This window comes from Petromyzon marinus, chromosome 4 (assembly GCF_048934315.1).
Source record: "Petromyzon marinus isolate PM22_M1 ecotype Great Lakes invasive population chromosome 4, UKy_Petmar_22M1.pri1.0, whole genome shotgun sequence".
NCBI lineage: Eukaryota > Metazoa > Chordata > Hyperoartia > Petromyzontiformes > Petromyzontidae > Petromyzon > Petromyzon marinus.
In genome coordinates this window covers 1915944-1938954 of record NC_133670.1, presented here as the reverse complement: position 1 = coordinate 1938954, position 23011 = coordinate 1915944, and the positions used below count along the sequence as shown (strand labels likewise).

At 47.1% G+C, this 23011-nt stretch overlaps 1 protein-coding gene across 7 annotated transcripts in view; it reads right to left on the bottom strand.

The window, feature by feature from the left end:
• Positions 1–23011, bottom strand: part of LOC116938841 (uncharacterized) — a 275758-nt gene that overhangs the window by 74253 nt on the left and 178494 nt on the right. For 6 of the 7 annotated variants that reach the window (XM_076054538.1, XM_076054499.1, XM_076054512.1 and 3 more), the window contains 3 exons: positions 13576–13780; positions 7986–8033; positions 1068–1241 (listed from right to left, as the gene is read on the bottom strand). In XM_076054538.1, the coding sequence (XP_075910653.1) occupies positions 1068–1241; positions 7986–8033; positions 13576–13780 (427 nt within the window). The remainder of the gene's footprint in view (positions 1–1067; positions 1242–7985; positions 8034–13575; positions 13781–23011) is intronic. The other variant, XM_076054531.1, reaches the window with a different exon arrangement.

Here is a 23011-nt window from a genome sequence, read left to right as displayed (position 1 = left end):
AACACTTGCCCCAACAGTCTATTCAGGCTACACGGGGGGATCTTTGTCTTTGACAGTGCTAATGGTGCAGCTGTAGCACATGCTGCCTAATGAAACTGCTTTAATAATTCATGATACATTTATGGACAGTGCCGCAGTTTTGTTTAGTAATTATATACAGTATGATTCTCACAATTGTATATGTTTGGTGCCCCAAAGGTGGTTTGTGGTCATAATTTAAAGTCCATTCTTATCCCATTTTATTCAACCATTTTATCCACACAGCACAGGTTGTAAACTGCTCAACTAAAGACGGCTATAACAGGCTGCATACCAGCCCAAAGAATGAACTTAGCAGATGATGGACAAGTAACATTTTGAAGAAAGCAGTCACTTTCTTTATAAAACCATCGTACACCTTCCTTCCAGAAATGTCACAATGTGTTTTTTGAGTCACAATTGGGTTTTTTCACCACAGAGAAACTCTCCTCGCCATTGGCCTGACACACCATGTGTCCACATCCCAAGCAATCGCAAGCGCTTTTGAACAGCGGTGCAAAATTAAAAACCTAAAACGACACCCAAAATCTCGGCGATGTCACGTGAGGCGCAAAGGGCACGGCTAGAGGACCGCTGACCCCTGTGATCACGACCGGGGCCTCTTGCCGCGTCGATGAAACCGCCTCACGATTGCTGCCACCCGTGCCGCAGCAGCAGCAGCAGCATCTTTCCCGTGCTTTAAGGGCAGCGAAGAGCTGTCACGGCTCAGGCAGAGGCGGCGGTGCTAAGTCTTCCGGTCGCCGCGCGACTCCCCGCTGCGCGCTGACGTCCTCCTGGCACTAAACGTCTCGCCACGTGCGCAAGGGCCCCTTGCGGAGAAGAAGTGCGCCCTGGGGAATGCGGTGAACTGCCGACGTGCCAAAGTTCGCCAGGAAGTGGGGCAGATCCCCGCAGCACGACATTAACTACCCCGTTTGAGTTAATTATTCCCGAACCAAACAGTGCCATGAAGGAGGATACAAAGTGTAAAGGTGATTGATGCCGGCGCGTAAACATTCGTCTTAAAGAGACCCTGCTACTGTGCTCACCTCCTGGCACCGATGTGCAGCGCTTGAGGCACTCCAGGATGGCGACGAAGTTGTTCTGATTCCCGAGGCACCCGCCGTATTCAAACTGTTCGCAGCCGTGCTTCTTGGGGTTGTAGAACCAGCGCTGCAACCGGCTCTTGCAAGGGCCCTTGTCCGGTAACAGCGTGCAAAGCTCTACGGACACGCGGCAACGAAGACAAAGATCCCCGGTGTAGCCCAGCAGACTAAAGGGGCCAAGTTTCCCCGAGCGAGCTCCTACTCAGGCCACGCCACACATAAGGGGGCATGCTATGGCCAGCATTCTGCCTGTGAAGTTAGCGGACAGCCACCTTTGTCTCCCGAGTGCTGGTGTTTCCATGATTATTCCTATAGCTATCCAAGGAAAGTCGCACAGAACTATTTTTAGCAGGGTACTGCCAGGTTTTTGGCAGTAGGGGGCCAAGTGATTTGCAGGTATTTATTTTTACGTTGGGATGTTTGGCCAATACCAGTTACATTGTGCGATTATTATTATTTTGGGGCTATGGGATGAAACTGGAAACCCTGGAGGAAACCACATGCAAATGTGAAATCGAACCCAGGCCCTGCTTGGTGTGAGGCGTGAGTGTTACCACCGCGCCACCCTGCCGCCCAGGCCCCATTAAAGGCAGCTCCAACCTACAAGAGACCCAGGACCGGTTCAGACCTAATGGGATTCCATGGTGTCTGTGGCTGGGCATCTTAGTGCAGCGTGCAGTCCAATGCAGCATCACCGCTTCCCACCTCCGATTAGCACGGTTGGCTACGTACGGTGTGAAAGACATTCAACATACATACTCCCACATGCAAAGACAAAGAGCTCCCGAATAGCCTTTACAGACTGTTGGGGCAAGTGCTGTTAGCAAACACCTATGAAGGCCGGTACACGAGGGGGTGTGTGGCAAGCACCACACCCGACCGCCTTTGTCTCCCTAGTGGCGATATTTACACACCACACCAGGTACTCATTTGAAGAGGCTGAGTCGACTTAGAGGAGACCCAGGACCGGTTAAGATATTCGTCACCGGTGTTGACCGTGAGTGGGAATCGAACCCGGGTAGCCAAGGTTCGTAGCGCAGTGCGCTAACCACGACGCTACCGCTCCCCAAAGACGAATATATACATACACACACATAAGCTGACTTGTAGTGTACGGCGATGGAGATTCTTAGCCCGGGTGTAGCTGTGAGGTTTACGTGACTGCTATATAAATATATGGTTATGACGACAGCTGTAAAAAGCTTTTGACCATACAAGGAGGTCCCTCTTGGCTTGCCGTTGGTGGTGCACGATCCTTCGGTGCCCTTTTGGTGTTTTGTTAATTATATTGATTGATGCATCCCCTACATATATACATACAAATATCCCGGACAATAAATCACTCCAAAGGTACATATGTAAACATTCACGTAAACCTACACTTGGTCGGTCGTGCAGCATGCAGACAGATTGGGATCACACGGAGCAATCATCGCCCCCTACTGGCAGACTGACGCCCGCTTGGAGGCCACGTGCCGAGTCACCTCGCGCTGCACGGGGACAGCTGCCACTGTGGGTGCCCTTTCAAGTGGTTGAGGTGAGATTTGATGGAAGTTGCCTCCGCGTGCAAAGCGCTCCGAGACGCCCCAGCGTAAAAAGGGAGCTCCGTCAAACACAACTCCATCTCGTTAACGTCACAGATCGCAATTCTTAGATCCAACGGTACAGCTGCATTCTTCAGAGTGCTACACTCAATCTGCTCACCACGGGTGACAGCGATTACCACGTGTCTCATAGCCGGCATGCCGCATTGTACACAGAGCCGGTGGTCAGAAGTCGTCGCCCCAAGTTCCAAGTCAGTCCCATCATATTGTTTCATGGCCTGCGGCGTGACGAGTCGTTGTCACATTTCACCTCTTACAATTTCTGCGTCCTTAAAGTTCACCCTGTGGCACACTCAATGGGTTCCACCTTACTGAGAAGAATTCACACACGCACACGTGCACACACTCTGGAAGGGTGACAGCTGCTTTTACAAGGAGGATTTTTTTTCTTTTTCAGCTAATGAGACACCCGTTCACTGGCGTGTGCCCGAGACACACTCCAGCACCCGCAGGATAGACAGAGAGAGGCACGGAATCCCTGCGGCACTAATTCTACACTGGGGCGGTGACGTGCCCCGAGGTAGCCCGTTTGCCGCTTCAGTTCAAACCTGTCGGGCCGCCCTGGTTATTATTGCGGTGTATTCACCATAAAATGCACGCCATCTGCTTGACAGTGGACATTACAGATCCCGTGAAATTGGGATGCCATGTAGCAACATTGCTCCCTATTGTGAAAACTACAGCAGTGTCCGTGATAGACAACAGCGCCTTGCTTCGTGATGGTAGCCTCGCGCTATAGGAATGGCACAAATGGCACAAATGGCTAAATTCTGAATGATATTCTGCATTTTTCTTGCAATGGGAGTTATCCAAAAGGTTTCCTAAAACTTTTCAGCCTTGGACATTTCCACTAAATCCGGCAAGTCCATAATATGACTCATTTTAGCCTCGGCAGCTCGTGGTTGTTCATTGCGCACATCATTGAGATGTTCAAATGACAAGCCACTTTGTAGAGCTATCATTAGTGGCCAGGTCGCTTTTGAAAAATAAGTTTATACCTCAGTGGGCTTTGCCTGGTAGGATGGGGATGGTTTAGGGTTGTATTTGTTTGTGTTTGCGTGAATTGTTTACCTCTCTCTTACTTTGCACTCCTATCGTGTTTTTGTGTTGTTTGTTGTTGTACAGTTCTTACCCCGTGCCCCTACTGGACATGTGAAATAGAGCTTAATAGCTCATCGGATTCCTCCCCCAGTATAAATACATTTTATGATAACGTCTCTACTTCAGTGAATGACCGTTCCTGCTCTTGCATCTTAGCACACTGCGCAACAACGCAAGCCGTGCACCGAGCGATCACGGTGCGAGGCCAACACTTGCTCCGCGGCCCGTCGCGACACGGTACCGTGTCGCGCGTGGGTGATTCGTCACGTCCGAAGCCAAAGCGCCTCCCGGTCATTTTCAGGCGGAATGGTTTCACGCACTACGAAAATAAAAATAAAAAATGCGGGCCAGTCATCGCTGTGACCAATAAGAAGGTCGCACCAGATCGGGCACTTCCGCGCGTCGTCGAAGGGAACCCACAGGGCACCAAGAGGCGAGCGCCCGTGGGAGGCTTCACAAATGCAGCTGCGCATCGGCTTTGAGGAGGAGGCAGCGGTGGAGGGAGGGGGGGGGACGCTAAAAAATCATGAGAGCCAGGCATCTGCCGCAGCCTTCCCATCCGAACTTGAGAACGGGGCTCTCGCAACCAAAGTTTATTTGTTGTGGGAAGTCTGTGCGAGCCACGCTGGGACTGACGCCGGGTCAACGGAGAGAAGCAGGCCTGGGAACCGATGCTTCGGGGCTCCGCGTTCCCTTTCGTCGCTGCCGCTTGCTCCGTGGGAGGACCTCACATTGGCACGAGACGTTTAATTACAGGAGCACCTGCGCGGTGCATTTTATATTTGAACATGCGATGGAAAAACGTCAACGCACATCAGGCCCTCATGTATGTGTGCCACGTGGGAAGGGCAGACTGCACGGTGGCACCCGTGGGGCGGCAACTAAGGGGAGTCGTCGATCATTCCTTACGTTTGGCATTCTGCGACGTTCTTACAACGCCAGGCTGCCCGCTGGATGACAAGATGACTTAAGTCAAAGAGCATCGTGGTCAAGAAGGCTGAGTCGGGTGTCCTAGACCGGACCGAGGGAATCACGGCGGGGATCCGCGTGAAATTTGAATGAAATGGTGAACGTTTCTACATTTAAAACGAAGTCGGGCATGAAAAAAAGTGAATTGAAAAATCGGGACGTAATTTAGGTAAACTAGAGCACAGCGGGCTGTTGCCTCTCACAGCACGGACTACAGTCGCACACAGGTGACGGTCACGATGTCGTCGTTCAAGCTGAGGGTCGTTAGAGACGTATGTGAACGACTATGCAAGCGCAAACGGGAGGTCTGATCTTGTCACGAGGTTTTTTTTCTTCCGCTGCCTGTTTGACGGCGGGCGGCTCACTTCAGCAACAACAGCATGCCAGGTAAGCGACCGCGAGCGAAGAGAATCAAACCCTGAGCTTGGCTGGCGCAGGGTCGGGCTCGTTTATCACTGCCCAAGTTGCCATAAAAACAGCGAAGCCATTTCAGTCTAGAAATGTCTAAAGGACCCTATTAATAAATAAATACTCGCCGAGTCTAATGGCTCGTGAGTTCAAAGTCGTGCGCCCGACTCTCATTGGTGAGGAGCTGTCACAGGGGGAGGAGCCGATGTTGGGAACTCAATCCGATTGGAAGGTGGAGAACCACTCAAATCCGATTGGTCATCTGGGTGAATTCGAATGAGCACGGGGGGGGGACCAAATGCAAATGAGGGGTCGGTTGTGAGACCGTTGGGAGAGATGAAGGGGATCGGTGTAGAGTCGGTAGAGAGTCGGGGAAAGTTCACGAAAGGACAGGGAAGAGGATGCAAGGAGACGGAGTTCGGGGCGGCGCCTGAACGGGGCAACTCCCTGAAGCGTCACGCGCTCTGCTGCGGACAGACTAAAGTCCGAGTTTCTTACTCCTTCGCAAATGTAGAAGTAGAATGCGTGTCGGCAGATGTAACGTAGTGGGCAGGTCAAGGAGGGTGTGGCTTTTGGGCATGCGATCCTGTGGAGGGATGTTCACGAGCAAGTGTCACAGTCATCCTCTACATCGGGTTCCTACATGACAGGGTGTTGTATAAGCAGGAGTTGAGATCTATTTTCAAGAGGTGAGCCAGATGGCAACCGCGGCGTAAACGTTTAACGTGGGAGACGTTTACATTTTCTAACGATTTACGTGAATGAACCGAGAGGTTCCCCACCGAAGAATTCACCGCTCGCTTTAGGCCGCAGCAAGACGTCCAAGTGTAACGGCAAATGCTGGAGAAAATTCACAGTGCTTCGGATGAGTAGCCTTGGTTTAAAATGTTCATGCTTGCATTTTTTTCACCAGTTATCAATATTTTGTATTGTTGTGACGCTTGCTTATCCTGGACTCTTGTTACAGAGGGTCCTGCCAAGTTTGCGCAGTCGCGGGTGATTTTGCTGCTGTGTGATCCCAGTTGAGTAATTTGCAGGGAAATGTTTCAGCACTGGGATGTTTGGCGAATACCAGTTACTTTGTTTGATGTTAAGCTATTAAAAGGAAATTGCAGAACCCGGGAGCCCACGCAGAATAGGGAGAGAACAGACTCCACACAGAAAGGCACTGTGAGGCGCAAGCGTGACCTCTGCACTACCCTGCTGCCCCGAAGGAGTGTTCTGGAAGGAAACCACAGTGCTCAGGGAAAAGCCATGCATACGAGGGGATAATACTCAAAAGGTTTGCACAGATGGGTTCACGACCCCATTTGCTGTACTGCCATCTCCTGGCCACCTAGCAGCCGAGCAGGTATGGGAGCTTAATAAAGCTGTATGATCCACTGATTATATCCTCCAAAGCACTGGGTTAGAGGCATGTGACCACTGTGCTCAGCCCAGTGAATCAAACGAGATGCAAATACGACATGCGATAATGTCTTAATTGTGTATCGATTGCTAAGAGACTTTTAAAAAAACCCCATCATTCTCACGGCACACGGGAGCTCTGTGGCCACCGTCGGGCTCGCCAACGTGTGCGATGTTCGACTCTAGAAGCTGCTCTTTGGAGAATTTCCCAATCTCATTGTCACTGCGATTGACACTTCCAGCTCCCGCTCCTGCTTATCGCCAGAGGGTCACATTGCATCCCGCTGTTGCCAGAACCCTCAAAATCCTTCCCGTGCCACCCACCGCTCTCTCTATCTGGTTCGTGTCCCCTGCGGTTGCCAGGTGATGGGAATAACAAAAACAGATCCTCGACGTAGCGTCCTCCAGCATTAGGAGTGTCAGTTGAGCTCCTCTAATGGACCCAGCTCACGTAACACGATCGTGCGAACAAGTCTGCCGAGCGTGGCGGCGGCGGCGTCGGTTTCATTCAAATGCTGCCACTGTCCAGTCCACTGTTGTTCGTACGTTGTTCTACGCCGCACCGCTCAAAGTCACCAGTGTCTTGCCAAATACGGCGTCGAGTGTATCCGTGTCAACTATGCAAAAGGCAAAAAGGTGCAGCCCTGTGTTTGCTCGCCGACGCCACTGCCGACAGAAAGGGCCTCCACTATGAGGGGACCTCTAGAGGGTACTTCGTCTATTCTTCCTCGTTGACCAGACGTAATGGAAGGGGAGGGCGTACACCACGCTGAACCCCACCGCACCTCGACAAGCCGATCGTATGGTCTCTTTACACTTTACGCTGCTGGGTGGACAGCGGCGGTCGGGAGGGGGAGTTTGAGAAACTTGTCCCATCGTTTCAACGGCCACACCATGGGATGGGATGGAACCCAGAACGTCTAAAACTAAACTATTTTTTTACTTTACCAGGTAAGGCCCACTGAGCTATGTTGCTCTTTTTCAGAAGCGACCTGGCTAACAATTGAAAGCCCAGCAAATTGGGTTATCACGTGGAAATCTATAGCGGACAAATTTTCTCAACGTTGATTCAAAATGTGGAGGGAAAAACCAGAGGATCCGGAGAAAAATCCATGTGGGGAGAACATGCAAACTCCAAACATACAGGGGTCAGGGTTTGGATCAAACCCACGACCTCCTATATACCAGGCGAGGTAGTTAACATCTCGCCACCGTGACTCTGGTTTTGTAAGTCCAGAGGGGCGGCCTCTACACCACCGCGGCAGATTCCTAAGACTACGTCAACGCCGTATCCACCAATAAGCACACAGCAACATGGCAGACTGCTCTGCAAATGACACCACCCCCGCGTGTGGGTGTTGCTATACCTCACCTGTGTCCGGAAGCTCCCCGACGCCAGATCCTTGATCAGCATCTTCACCTAGGGCACACAACACACGCGCCCCCACCGTTACGGCACCCGCAGCCCATCTCGGATGCGCTCGGCGCACAACGGCGTCTAAACCGCACGGGCGGGAATTGACGCGTCAACACCAGCACCACCACTCTTACATGGGCCAGACGAACCTCCGATCATCACGGTTAGCTATGTATGGTGTGAAAGAAGTTCAACATACATAGACACATTAGGATATGTGTCCGTGTAGCAATGAGACCAAGGTCATTTGATACATTACCAAAAAAACTCAACACATTTGTCAACAACACCATGCTTGTGTTGCGATCGAAACGTCGTGATTTTTTACAAAATTATTTTTCTATCTACGTGACTTTACCGAAAGACCCAAAGAGTAACAACACCATAGCTTTAAACGGAAAATTATAAAATCGGCGACGTTCCGAGCAATGGCCTTTCTTCACAGCGCATGATGCTCTCTTTGATGAGCTATGGATGAAGGCCAATTTGCATAAATGTTACCGATTCTACATTTTTCCTTTTAAGGCCACACTGCTATTGACGACCGCCCGTGGCGCTTGGTGTTGTGTGTGCTTCTGCATCACTGTCAACATCTCGCCACGGTGGCGAGATGTTAAATCCCTCTCCTGGTATGCAGGTGGTCCTACGTAAAATCCTGATCCTGACACATTTATATTTGGAGTTTACATGTTCTCCCCGTGGATACGTGGATTTTTCTCCGGGTCTTTCTACCCCCCCCCCCCCCCCCCCACACACACATTTAGAAACATGTGTGTAGTTGATTTGGCTGCTATACATTTTCACTTGATAAGCCACTTCGTTGAGCTGTCATTTCTGGCCAGGTCACTTCTGACAAAGAGCTACATAGCTCAGTGGGCCATACCTGGTGAAATTTCTTTTTTAATAGTTAAATTTGTTGAACGCGCCACAACTTAAAACTGCCCCGACCAGGTGGCGCTGTGCACTCTGTAAGCACCACTCGGCACTCGCGTCTGGTCTGCTCGTTGGCTCGGTGAAGGCACGGGGGGTTATCGTCTGGCTGGCTAAGCGCCCAGCTGCCCCCCTCGCGGCTTTTCCTTCATCCCCAATGCAACGCCGTGGCCTTCTCCGCTCTTGGCTGCATTTCGTTTCTGGCATTCGTGGCGCACCGTCTACACGGAGGGCCCGCCCAGAGCGCATCTTTTTGCGAGGGGTTTACAAAACAAGTTCCACTTCTTGGGAAGTCACCAAAAAGCTGGTCTCGTGAAAAAAAAGATTCCTTCCCCCTCGGCTGGCATCGGAATGTTGAATTGTCGCCACTGGCAAAGAGGTGTAAAGAAGATAAGCAATAACCTACTTTTCCAAGCAGCAAACCGCTGTGGCCTTTTTGTGGCAACTCAAACTAACCGAGTAGCTTCTGAGTTGCAAAATCCCGATGGATAAACACGCTGTATTTAAATGGATAACTCACAGCGTTCGGTAGATGTGTGGTCTGGCCACAAACCTCATGCCAATGCATGTGGAAGGATTTCCTCTTTTGAGAGTTTGCATTTCCGATTAGTAGTCTTTCACATGTCTAAGGCTGACATACTCTGGGCTGCACACCGATAACAATGGTAGATCATCGCAACCACTCTTTATAAATGAAGGTACCTCCGTACTTGTCGATGTATCCGTAGGTATGTGTGCGCGTGTGCGTCTATCTATCGGTGGTGCAACAATACGTGTATTCATCCACTGAAAGGGATTCATGCGCTTATGGTGACTGAATTGAACCATGCGTGTGATGTTCAGGTTTGTTCTGTTCTTGTATATGTTGCATGCAATTTGCTTGGATGAACCCTGCAGCCACAAGGTGCTGCAATGCACCATCATGTTTAAAAAAAAATGATTCTGGAATATAATCTCAATCCTGAATTGTGACTGTGCATGCAATTGCAAGGTAAGTGAATCGATACAGAGCTAATGGGTGTAATATACATTTATGCATGTACGTTTGCATTTCTGCATGTGTCACGAAGGAGGGGAGTGTGGGAACTGGGGAGTGTAGTGGTCAGTGGCGACACGAGTTCGATGCCTGCTAACAGCCAACACCGGCGACGAATATCTGAACCAATCCTCGGCCTCCGCTAGGTCGGTTCAGCCTCGAATAAGTATCTGGTGCGTTGGTGTAGTAAACATGCATTGGGGAGACAAAGGCAGCTGGGCGTGGGGCTGACCACGAACCCCCTCGTATGCTGTGTTGGAGTTCATGGGTGCTCGCTAACAGCACTTGCCCCAACAGTCTGTTAAAGGCCCGGATCTCTGTAACCTCTATTTCGTTTGTGTGAATGTGTGTAACAAAAATTACGTGAAAATGTACAAGTGTATGTAGAGGAACCTTTACAACAAATGCGTTGTGATCCCATTCAGAATGTTGAAGGTTATTTGTAGCTGGGTCTTGGTGCTGTACATGTGCAAGGTATTACCCAAAGTGATCCATTATATCTGGTTGCTTTAAAACATTACATACACCACACACCAATAGTTCACATTTATGTTTGTCAATAATGCAAATGTACCGTTGTTGTTGTTCGATATGAATTTCAAAGCCTTGCTCCTTATTTTTACGTGAAAAAAATAATTGGCATCATCTCTTGCTAATATCATGTCCATGTGTTTAAAAATGTAACAATGTATTTCATGTTCCTTTGAAACGACTTTGTATTTTACCGCAGTCCTCTTCCCTTAACCCAGTGTTCTTCATCGCAATGCCCACGGACCTAGTTAACTACTTCGCCTAGAATACAGGGTTCGATCCCAACGCTGACACCTATATATTTGGAGTTCATGTATTCTCCCCGTGGTCGCGAGAATTTTTCTCCGGGTCCTCCAGTTTTTCCCTCCACATTTATAATCAACACGCGTTTTGAGTATTTGGCAGCTCTCCATTTCCACCTAAGCTGCTTCATTGGGCTATCATTTGTGGCCAGGCCACTTCTGAAAAAAAAGCTATATAGCTAAGTGGGCTTTACCTGGAAAAATAAACAATAGTTTATTTTTTTAGTTTCGTTTACTTGAGTGCGGTCCCTGATGTGTGGCCCCTGACAAAACACAAATGCGAAAACACCCCGTGCTGCTGTCAAACCTAAATGGTTTAAAATGTGTGGCAATCCTCACACTGATAATGTCTTATTGGCAAAAAGTGGCCTCCCCTTCTAAAAATTAGTGAAGATCACTCGAGGCCCGCAAGTCTATGGGGAGGTCTGAACATGAACGTTCAGACCTCCCTACAGAGGCCCCATGCAGGAGCCACCTGTCCCACAACGTGAAAGGCTGTGAGTTCCGGGTGCGGGTAATGGGTCCATGTGTCCCTTCGTACTTGCGAAACCGATCGACCAAGCTGCAACACTTGGGGTAAATCACGAGGCACATTTGTCAGGCCTGCAGTGATTTCGACGTCCCCTGATTAAATCATACCGCTCGTGATACACGCACAACAAAGCGTGCATGTATAATATTATTTATTCTTTACAATTTAAGAACAGTATATGCAAATAATGTATCAATTCTTCCCTTGGATAAATAATCAATTGACAAAATGAAATAATTAAAATGAGGTTATTAAAATAATGATTGATATTCATTCTCAGATCGAACCATGTATATAAGTATGTTGAACTTCTTTCGCACCATACGTAGCCAATCGTGCTAATCAGAGGCGCAGTAGGAAGGACAAACTAAACACAACAAAGCAGTTCTTTAAAAAAAATAGTTTTCAATTTACGTTTACAAGTGCATAGCGTTCCAGACAGTCACAGGAGCGTATCTGAACCATGACCACAATTTGTGACAATTAATGATTCCCACACTTAATGTTTTCATGGAAAAATTTGAGACAGATGCCATCCAGACAGCCATCCTACGTCCTCCTTGTGGAAGAGGTACGTAAATGATACGTTCGTCATCTGGCCACATGACCTGCCAACTCTGAACCAATTCTTCAACCACATCAATTCCATACACCCAGCCATCAAATTCACATGGAGGTGGAAAAGGATGGCAAGTTACTATTCTTGGATGTTTTCATCGAACAGAGACCAGATGGCTCATTGGGACACTTTGTCTACAGGAAAGCCACCCACACGGATGCCTATCTAAAACCTGACTCCCACCACCATTCAGCCCAGAAGAATTCCCTCATTAAAACTCTACACCATAGGGCTCGTTGCATTTCCAACCATCACCACCCAGCCAGTGAACTGGAGCACGTACACCAAGCCCTCAAGATGAATGGATATTTGGATTGCACAATCCGTAAAGCCCTCAAGATGAATGGATATTCGGATTGCACAATCCGTAAAGCAGTCACCCCAATCGTTGGTAAAGACCCATCTGAGGACCCAATCAAAACCATCACCTTGCCATACATAGCAGGGGTCACCAAAAAAGATTTCCAAAAGCATGAGCAAACACAAGATCCAGATTAGATTTAACACAGTACATAAAATTCGAGATCTGATCCCATCTGTGAAGGATGTGATCCCTGACATGCAATACCCCGGCGTCTACAAATAAAGCTAAGTCTGCGGTAGTAGTTAAATTGGGGAAACTAAGAGACATGTCTCGGACCGTGTTCGTGAATATAAGGAAGATCTGAAACACGTTAGGACCAATACCTCGGCCGTGGCTTATCATTGTTTTAATGCGGTGGGCTCACACGAAATTGATTTCTCTAAGACGAAGGTAATTTTGCAAACCCACTGGCTATCAACAAAGATTCGTTCATGAAGCCATCCATATATACAGACACAATTTCAACTGAGAAGATGGGTACAAACTGAGCAATCATTGGAAAGACGTTATTCACCAGGTAAAATCATAACTAGCTGTGATGCTTCCATCCTACCTGCCTATGTTAGCAGTTATTTCCGACTCTCTGAGTTACATTACCTTGTTAAATGCCTTTACATTAACAGGCTAAATGTCTCACTAACAAAGCTGCTGCTCCATTTTCCTCGATGCAGCGGTGGCGCTCGTTGTTTAATAGGCTGAATGTCTCTCATTAACACAGCCGCTGCTGCGGCAGCCGTCTCACATTGACACGCTAATCTCTAATCTCGAGCAATACAATGGCCGAGGTATAGCTAGCTCTGCGATCTTACATTTACTTGCAAATTCCATCTCCAGCCCCGCCTACTTACCCTTGGGTTGTACCCATCTCAAACCTATACAACCTTTGGCTGCAGTAGCTCTCTCGCTATATTTCTTCCTGCCTCAGCAGTCCGCCTGCTGTATTTTTTCACCTGAGGATGATTGCTCGTGTTGCGATCGAAACGACGTCATGATATGCAAATTTTTTTTTTTTATATCTACGTGACTTTACCGAAAGACCCAAAAAGAGTATGAATTCCTGCAGTCACGAAAGCTCTAAGTCAAGATTCATTCCCACACCTGTGGAACTGCCGGCACTGATTGAGCATCACCAGATGCGACGACGAGCAGCACCGGCCGACGCTCGCCGGAGCGCGCAGGAGATGCTTCTCGGGGGAAATTCTCCTGACGCCTCTGCCCAGTTCCGCCATACCTTCGGCTGGCTTGGCGGAGGTCTCGTGGGCGCTGGGGGTGAGAGGTTGTCTGGGCACTGGCACGCCGGGCGGGCCGCTCTCAACACCCGCCACCTGATTCATCTCCACCTCGTCCGTGTAGTGTGGGGTGCTCGGGGCCATGTGGCCCTGCCCGGGAGGCACCTCGGAGTCCTCCTTCTCTCCTGGCTCCTCCAGCAGCGTGACCTGCAGGGCCAGCCAAAGGGAAGGACATTGCACCACGGGCTCAATGAAAATTAACAACAAAGGTTTTTGTTTTTACTTGTCACTGACAGCAAATGAAGAGTTTGAACATGACATTAAAATAAGAGTTTGAACACGTCGGTTGAATTGTGGGCCTAATTTCAATGGACATTGAGAAACCGGTAGTGTAGCCCTTTGTAAATCCACTGCTGAATGAAGGCCTCCCCATGTCATGCAAGTGATGGGAGTTGTTTGGCCATACTTCGCCGCGATGTTCATTGTGGGTTTGTGAAGGCAGAGCACGGACGTGGGGACATAGAAGTAACATGTGACAATGCATTTTGCTGCACTGCCCAACTGGTGCTCACAACACCTGCTATGCATTGTGGTCAACTATCCAGGCACTATCCAGGCTAAGCTGTGCTCACTTTCTTCGAGATCTGGATGAGATAGGGCACATTCTGGGTGAACGGTCATCCCAATAACAATTGGTCTTGTGAAATGTCAGCGGGCAATTTTTACATTCGAATCACAATTATTTTTGCACGCATTTAGCGCTTCATTTCAAGTTGACAATGCAAAGTGTAACATGAACACTGTGGTGCTGAATTTTGACTCTCTCAATCCCTGCACAGAATCAGGGGGAGCGAGGGTTGTTTCCTAGCGTGAGGAATCGCACACTTCGCTATCCGCAGGGACCAGAAGGGCGAGTTTCTTGTACGTGCCATTGAAATGAATAATCTCACCAACCGTATGCAACTTCGTTGTTTAAGCCCCTTATTTAAGAACTGATAGTGTTGAGAGAATGGTCGTTGATGATGTGGGTTACTCAAAAAACCACAGCAATGAGAGATCTCAAAAGCTTTTGCCTCTCAACATGCAACACGATTTTCCATCTGTTTATATTTACTGCGAGCGATGCCGTCGCTGTACTTTATTTCTGTTGCTCTATTTCCCTTGGCTTACAATATGCCAATGCGGAATATTCCGGAAACGACAGAGGCAGTATCATATGACTTTTAATACTTACTCTTTTTTTGCAAATATGGCCGACCTCTAAAAACTGCTGCACTTCGAGGCCCTCAATTCAATCCTATCGCGCTACACAAACAAAAACTGATACTTTTTTCTCCTACCGCAATAGAGAAACAGAAATCAGAGGCGATGTCACCTCCAAGGCCACGGCGAATGATATCACACGCCTCAAAATTACCCGATGGCGCGCGTAACCTCTCTCAAGGTGGCCCACCCACAATTAGGAGCCGCCCTTGACGTGACTCGCGAGTGCCTTCCGGACGTTGTCGATATGGCCCGGAGGGCCACCCTCAAAATGGCCACCGCCTGAGAGCATTTTCTCTTTGAAGATACCGATTGTTAAAATGACAGGAGGAGAAGAAAACTGCCCAAGTTTGTGGTTTTGTTGACATTGCGTTTGTGATCGTCTCAGGCCAATCGGTACAGTGAACAAGTCAGTTGTTGATATTTGACGTGACTTTTAAAGGTTTAAAAAGGTTCGAAGTATGTTGCCGTAAACTAAAAACAATACGATTAAAGCAAGCTCAGTAACATATGTTTACATTTAAAAAGGACAATTACAATATGTGGGTAAATACATTTATAACAATCTGGAGTAGATTTTGAACACGTCACATTTTGTTAACATGCATTTGTTTCGGAATATTCACGCATCATCTTATAAAAGTGACAAATAACCTCAACAATGTGTATGCATAAAGTGTACGATGAATGTAGCTTATGAATTTCTTATTTCTAAACACATCTGGTTTTAGATGCTATGTTTATGAAACTTGTAATTTTCAATATTTAAATTGTTTGCCGAGTCTTCTCAATACTCAATAAAAAAAAATGATGAACGAAGAAAAACCTTCAATCGTTGAAGTGTGGCCAGTTATTCTCTGTGCAGTAAATTGGTTGCGCGATGGCGCACATCACCTGCAACGCAGGCGGGCGTGCCGCTCACAATTCCCTGACGAGTGGACCAAAGGAAAAAGACGGCCATCGTCTCGAGAGAAAATCGAATGGGCGATGAAAAATAATAAGATACTTGATACCCTCTCTAGCAATAACACAGTAGGTGTTAAGATGTTCAAACACCAAATAGATAAATTTTGCAAGGCATCAAGTCTGCATTAACCACACGTACGTGTGGCAAAAAATGCAAACAAGCATGCTCCGATAATATATGCATTGTCTTAGAAACTGACTGGCATACACACCTGAGAGAGCCTTCTTTAAGGCCTTATCTCTCATCAGTGTAAGTCCAGAGAATGGGAAAATGAAAAACAGTACAAAAACATCAATAAGAGTTTTTTTTGGGTTAGATTGCCTAAATATAAATGTGTCGTTGAACCTGCCACCATCTGACACAGCCAATTCGTAAGGTTTGTGACGTACACAAAACATGCCAATTCGTTACTAGTACAGTACACCGGTGTGTTGGAGAGTAAACCCACACCATTTATAATTCGAGTATGAGGTTTCGCCCGTAAGCACAACTAGCATCATGAGGCGACAGCCAGATTTGTGGAGAAATCCTCCTGTTTCGGTCTTAAATAGAGGAATAAATGTGACGTCGTCACTTGTGAGCCAATCAGGTGTGAAGGCCAGAGGGGGCGGGGGGCATTAATGTATGCATATAAATATATAAATTACAATCCATTACCGGTTGGGTTATTCAGAGGGTGATCAACATACATTATGCATCCACATCGTGCTTGTACAGCCTGCTGTTTTTTATTATTAAACATTTATATTATTGCCATCTAACCCCCCCAAAAAACCCTCTATTTTAGATACTATTGGTCACGAAAACCAATATGTTAAACAGTACAAAGACAATGAAAGTATTCCAACATTTATAGGTCCTATAGATAAATCTATTGGGCTTCCTTTCAAGTTTGCATACCAATCAAATTGAGGTGCCGTTGACACCTCAACGTTTACTCTGAATATTGAGGACACTTTTCCCACACGAGCCCCTTGCTTCTCAGCCCTGCCTGCACGGGTGTTTCTCAGTGATGCCACCAAAAGGTATAAAAGGCGATGGCAGACACCCAGCCAACAGCATTCGCCTGCTGGCCTACAGCAGTCGCCTGCTGGCCTACAGCAGTGGTTCTTCTTCTTATTATTAACCTGCGGTGCAACGCACCCCCTGGGGGTGTGAGATGCCCTTTCGGGGGTGCGAGACATGGCCAGATTTTTTTTTAGAAGGTAAACAATCGAAAACACAAATTAAGCACGGGCACGTAAGTACAACTACTTTGTTGTATCAACCCCTGTGTGTATTTATCAACATTATCAGATGTTTAACGGTTGAGAAGCAAAAGGGTGCAAGCTTGCAGTAAAGGTTAAGAACCACTGGCCTATAGCCACAAAACAAATTGAGCCCATTTTTGTTTTACAGTTTGAGAACAACACACGGGCAAATTATCTTTATGGCGGTACCCCGGGGTACCAAATAATACAGAATGGCCGAGGCAATTAAATATTTTATTTCTGGGACACTATTTTTTTCCAGGGGTGTAACTTAACGCCGCGACTGGGGTACCAATCAATCCGACATCGGTGCTACTCCGTGATGTCAAAACGCCAAACATTAGCAGACAAAAATCCGTCATCGAAAAATTCAACTTTGAATAGTGCATCGTGTACAGCTCGTCGAGATGAGTCGATTGCCGCATCGCCGACCATCAGCAGACTAAACATGACTGCATCACGGACATTGTGCGAGAGCCGGGGTACTATGGTACCCCAGGGTACTGCCATAATAAGGTTCAAATGACGATGTTGAGATTCCTAGGCTTCAGTAAAAAACCCTAAAAGGGTCAGGGAAATTGTGTTTGCATTCCTCTCGCAGACTAAACATCTACTGGTTCCCGGTGCTGTATTTAAAAAAACATATAATAATGTACATTCCAGACGTTTTCAATCAACCAATAGGGCGAATGCCTCTCCATGCCATGTTGGTCACGGGGGTTTGTTGATCAGAACTGGTTCTGATATCATTAGCCGTAGGCGTGAATCAAACTTGGGTCGCTGTGCTAACCATGTACCGCCACCTCTGACCTCAACACTGTAGGTACCAGGCTCATAATACGTAACGTTAGGATTCCCATCTGCTTTCTTGAGTCACATAAAGATATCTGATCATGGATACATTGATTGTGTGGGCGATTTTTATGCGCAGAAGCCGGTTTCCATTAAATGCGTGCGCATGAGGACGATGTTGATTTGCGTTAAAAAATTTAACCAACTACAGCATATCTCGTAAATTCACGCAAAAAGTATAAGGTAAGAAAATTAATCCCGTTTCACCGAGCTAGTTGCACTTTCATTTGTTTAACCGGATACATTTATTGGACAAACACTTGCGGTGTAAACGTGGCCAATGAATAACTACAATGAGGTCACATTCGTATGGGTGGAGTGAGTCTCTCTCTCTAACCACCGTGGATGTCCCACAAAGTGGAACTAATTTAATTGACCCCCACCAGGTTTGTGGGCTGAGTAAACCCCTGACTGTGATTCGATTTGAACTCGCAACGCTCTGTCAGTCACGCTGCCCCAGCTCCATCTGATAACGCCTCAAATCAATACCGGGAAATCCGGTTCCCCATGCCAAGCACGATTAGGATTTATCCGGTCACACAAGGATAATTTTTGTTGTTAAATCGACAGCTAATGCTACGGACTGACGGCTTCATAGCCGAAACGCGACCTTCGTGACAAAATGACCAGGGCTCGTGATTACACACACACACGTGATTACACACACACACACGTGATTACACACACACACGTGATTACACACACACACGTGATTACACACACACACACGCGCGGGGGGGGGGGGGGTGGAGGTGCTGGACTCAGCATGTATACAATCTGACTTCAACGCCAAAGGGGGATCAGAGGTCTTGCTGACTAAAATAACATTTTTTTCCATTTTCCCTCCCACCAGCCTTCCTTGCAAGGACTCAGAATGCGCTGCCCAAAATAGAGGCGAGGCGAGAGTGGACTAGTGGCGGTTGTGGCCTTGCATCCCCCCCCCCCCAAACATAGGCATGTTTGCATTGCCTTCCCCGTTGCTTACGGAGGAAAATTATCTACAAAACGTTTAAAGTCAACATTTAAATTATGAATTAAAAGCTGCTCCCGCGCAAGGAATTATGGCTGGCGTGCGCACGTGCTCCTCTGTGGACGTTACACACATCCAGGACATCTGCACATGAGTCTCAAGACTATTTTTCAGTAAGGTCCTGCCAGGTTTTAGCGGATGGGGCGATGTTGCTGCTGTTTGTAATCTAAATTGAGTAATTTTTGCAGGTGATTTTTTCCAGCATTTTGGATATTTTGGCAAATACCAATTATGTACATTGTTTGTGAGGAGACCGGAAAACCTGGAGGAAACCCAAGCGTAAAAGGGGGAGAACATAGGAACACATGAGTTGGGAATCGAACCCAGGCCCTTCTCGTTGTAAGGCAGAAGCGTTTCCGCTGCACAACTCTGCTACCCAACAATTTTCAAATGGCTGTCTGGAATGGACATTGGACAAAAATTTACAGGGTAAGGTTTGCATATATGCCTCATCTATTCATAACAGAGGTGTTTTTGGGGTTGGATCGGGTAAATATAAATGCGTTGTTAAACCCGCCACTACCCGACAGCCAATTAGTAAGGTTTGCCACGTAAACAGAACATGCCAATTCGTCACTAGTACAGCACACCGGTGTGCTGTACTAGTACCATCATTCAACTTGATTTGAAGCTTTCGTGACTGCAGGAATTACTCTTTGGTTCTTTCGGTAAAGTCACGTAGAAAGAACGTGACTTTATGTTTACCTACAAAGGTAACGGTAAGCGTTTGACCAACTTTCCCAATCTGGATGCTCTTGGAACGCTTAGCACTCGGTAACATGTCACGAACCATGATTCATTCACCATGTTGGCCAGCCACTTGGAATTTCACCTGCCATTGTTAGCTGTGGCCAGGAATCGAGCTTAGGGAGCGAGGTGCATTGCGGAGTGAGCAAACTACTGCACCACCGCTCCCCGGACCCATTCAAGTCTCGTAATTATCTAAGATCCTTAAAACACACTAAGCTCTACATGTATTAACATAATTTTTTAACAAAAAATAAGAGCAGTGGAATGTTGTAAGGCAACATGCTCGAGAAAAATATGATATTTAGCAATTTGTGGAAAGTAGTGCAGCGATAGAGGTAATGCAACCAGTAACATTCAGTGGTACAAAGGTTGGTGTCATAACAATGTTAAAGGTGACAAAAACACATCCGGCTTTGAAATAAGTTCTCGTTTTATTGCTTTAGGATTACGGTTTCCCCCGAGGCAATATAAGACAAAGATCCCCCGTATAGCCTGAAACAGACTGTTGGGGCAAGTGCTGTTAGCGAGCTTGTGAGAAGGCCGGCATGGCACACGAGGGAGTGGGTGGCCAACACCACACCCGGCCGCCTTTGTCTCCCAAGTGGTGATGTTTACACACCGCACCAGGTACCCATTTGAGGCTGAGTCGACCTAGGGGAGGCCCAGGAGTGGTTCAGATAATCGTCGTAACTGGGATTGCCGGGTTCGTAGCACTACACTACCGCTCTTCACGCGCACCCACGCACACTATTACGGCTGGGCGGTGTTGGCTATACACATTTCTTTAGAACTTCTTCCTTTGAACGTCTTGTTGTGTTTCCTTTGTTGCCCTTCCCCTGCACCCCTAATTATCACGGTTGGCTAGGTACGGTGCTGAGGCGGGGGTTGGTGGATCGCACCAATGCCACGAACCGACCTTCCAGTGGGCCATTTGGTCATCATACCCTGTCAGAAGATGGCAGTAGAGCACGCGGATTTATCTCCATTTGTTTCCATCTGTATGGGGATAGAGTGTTGCCCCACTCACCTCTGTGGGTTTTCTCCGGTTTCCTCCCACAAGTATAATTACTCATAAACGGAGTCGGCCAAACATCCCAATATAGGGCCACAGAGCTTGGGCAATTGCTTGCGCTGGCTCTGGCTGCCTTCGCGCTCGTCTGTGGTTTCCCACGCCTCTGAATCTAAGGAAATTGCGCAAAACAAATATGTAACTTTATTGGGCATGAGTCTTATCATGGGATCAAAGTGTATAACTAGAGCTGTCTCCAAATCACCGTGCCCATTCTCCCCCGCACCTACAGCATTTGTTCCATGCCCGTATTTGTAAAGAAACAATAGATACTAAATCACAAAAAAGCAGAAGAACACGATTACCTAATTATTATGCCGTGTCGGGGAAACTATGGCTAGGTAATTCAAACCCTCTTTGTGAACGGGGAAGCATTGCTAGCAATGTTAAGTTAATTGTCCCAGCCGACTTTTGTTTAACGAAATGTATGACATTTAATTACTGACTTTTGTTTGTGCACCGTTTATGAGTTCTTCGGTGACGTGTTTGTTTCTTTTACCTCAGATTCATGTTTTGGTGGATTTAGCTCTAATGTCTAATTGCCTTATTGTTAATTCTAGATTTGAAGCTTTCGTGACTGCAAGGATTCATACTCTTTGGTTCTATTCGGTAAAGTCACATAGGTAAAACAAATTAAAATAAATTGAAATAAAATGAAATAAACAATTAAAACACGACGTTTCGGAGGCAAAGCAAGCTTCCATCTTCAGGTGGGACCAGTCACAGCAAAATCGCTGCACCAAGTGGTGCAGCAATTTGTTTTACCTACGTGACTTTACCGAATAGAACCAAAGAGTATGCCTTATTGGTGTTTCCTTTTGTCATTTTGGTGAGCGGGGGGGGGGGGGGGTCATCTCTGTCAAACGAGAATACCTTAGGCCTCCTGAGTTTCTCGCCTCGTGAAACAAAACAAACGCTCGCAACGTGATAGCAGCTCTGAGCCGCAACGGCCGTGAACTACGGCACAGGGGCTGGCGACGCAATGGCGTGCTGCGTGAAGGGATTGCATCGAGGCCATCCGATTGTCATCGCACATAAACGTCGAAGGTCTTGTACTCCATTAGATCAAGCACCCGCAAAAGCAGTGTTGTGCCCAGTCAGGTGACACCACCAGGCTGAGGAAAACAACTCGCTCCGCGTGAGAGATCTGATTCGATGAAAAGTAAGTGAATAAAAAATACCCAGGCACTCGAAACTCGCGGAGAGCTCTGGCACCGACTTCAATGCCTTAATCGCACAGCAAAGCTCCGAAATCACTCTCCCAACTCGTGCAACGTGCTTCCTGGATGTCTGTCCTGAAATATGCAACGTGTAGCTGTTAGAATAACATTCGTAAACTCCACTTTGCTTGAATCTCTTGTCGCCCGGACGATATTAGTATGGTCCTTTGGACAACAAACTGAGACAACATTACAGTAAGAACACGTCTGAGCCCATAAAATTACCCAATGTTGATTACGTATAGTCCAGTTGGGTTCACGTTTACTACAACACCTACTTTAATGCAAACAGTTGTTGTGTAACACAAAGTCAAGCAAAATAATATGGCACTGGATGACACTTTGTTTAACCTTAGGAGCTGTAATTAGAATTTCAGGTGATAGGTGCTGTGCAAAACAACAGTGTTCATTCTATACTCTCTGGTTCTTTCGGTAAAGTCACGTAGGTATAAAACAAAATAAATCACGACGTTTCGATTGCAGCACAAGCAATCATCATCAGGTGGGAAAACCACAGCAAAAAATACTGCTGTGGTTTTCCCACCTGATGATGATTGCTTGTGTTGCAATCGAAACGTCGTGATTTATTTTTATTTTATACCTACGTGACTTTACCGAAAGAACCAGAGAGTATGTATTCCTGCAGTCACGAAAGCTTCAGATCTAGATTGTTCATTCTAAGTTAACATTTAGAAATGTCAAAAATTAACCATGCGATGGTTAATGTTATTCTACATTTTCAAATGACCATTTTGCAATATACGTTTCAATGGGCCTGAGATAATGGTAGAAATTCCACGTTCCTATGGCAGGAGGCAGTACATCCACTCAACAAGCACTGCTGACTTCCCCAAATATGGCCCTCATTTTACCTGCCTCAGCGCCACCCAGCCAGGTTCAAAACATTGCCGAGATGACTTTCTACGCTCCTGAAATCAAGAGGCCCAAATGTCACATTATTATTATTATTGGCTATCGTTTTTTTTATTCAAAACATTGGATCCTTTTATTGAACCGCACCACTTATGCGCGTTAAC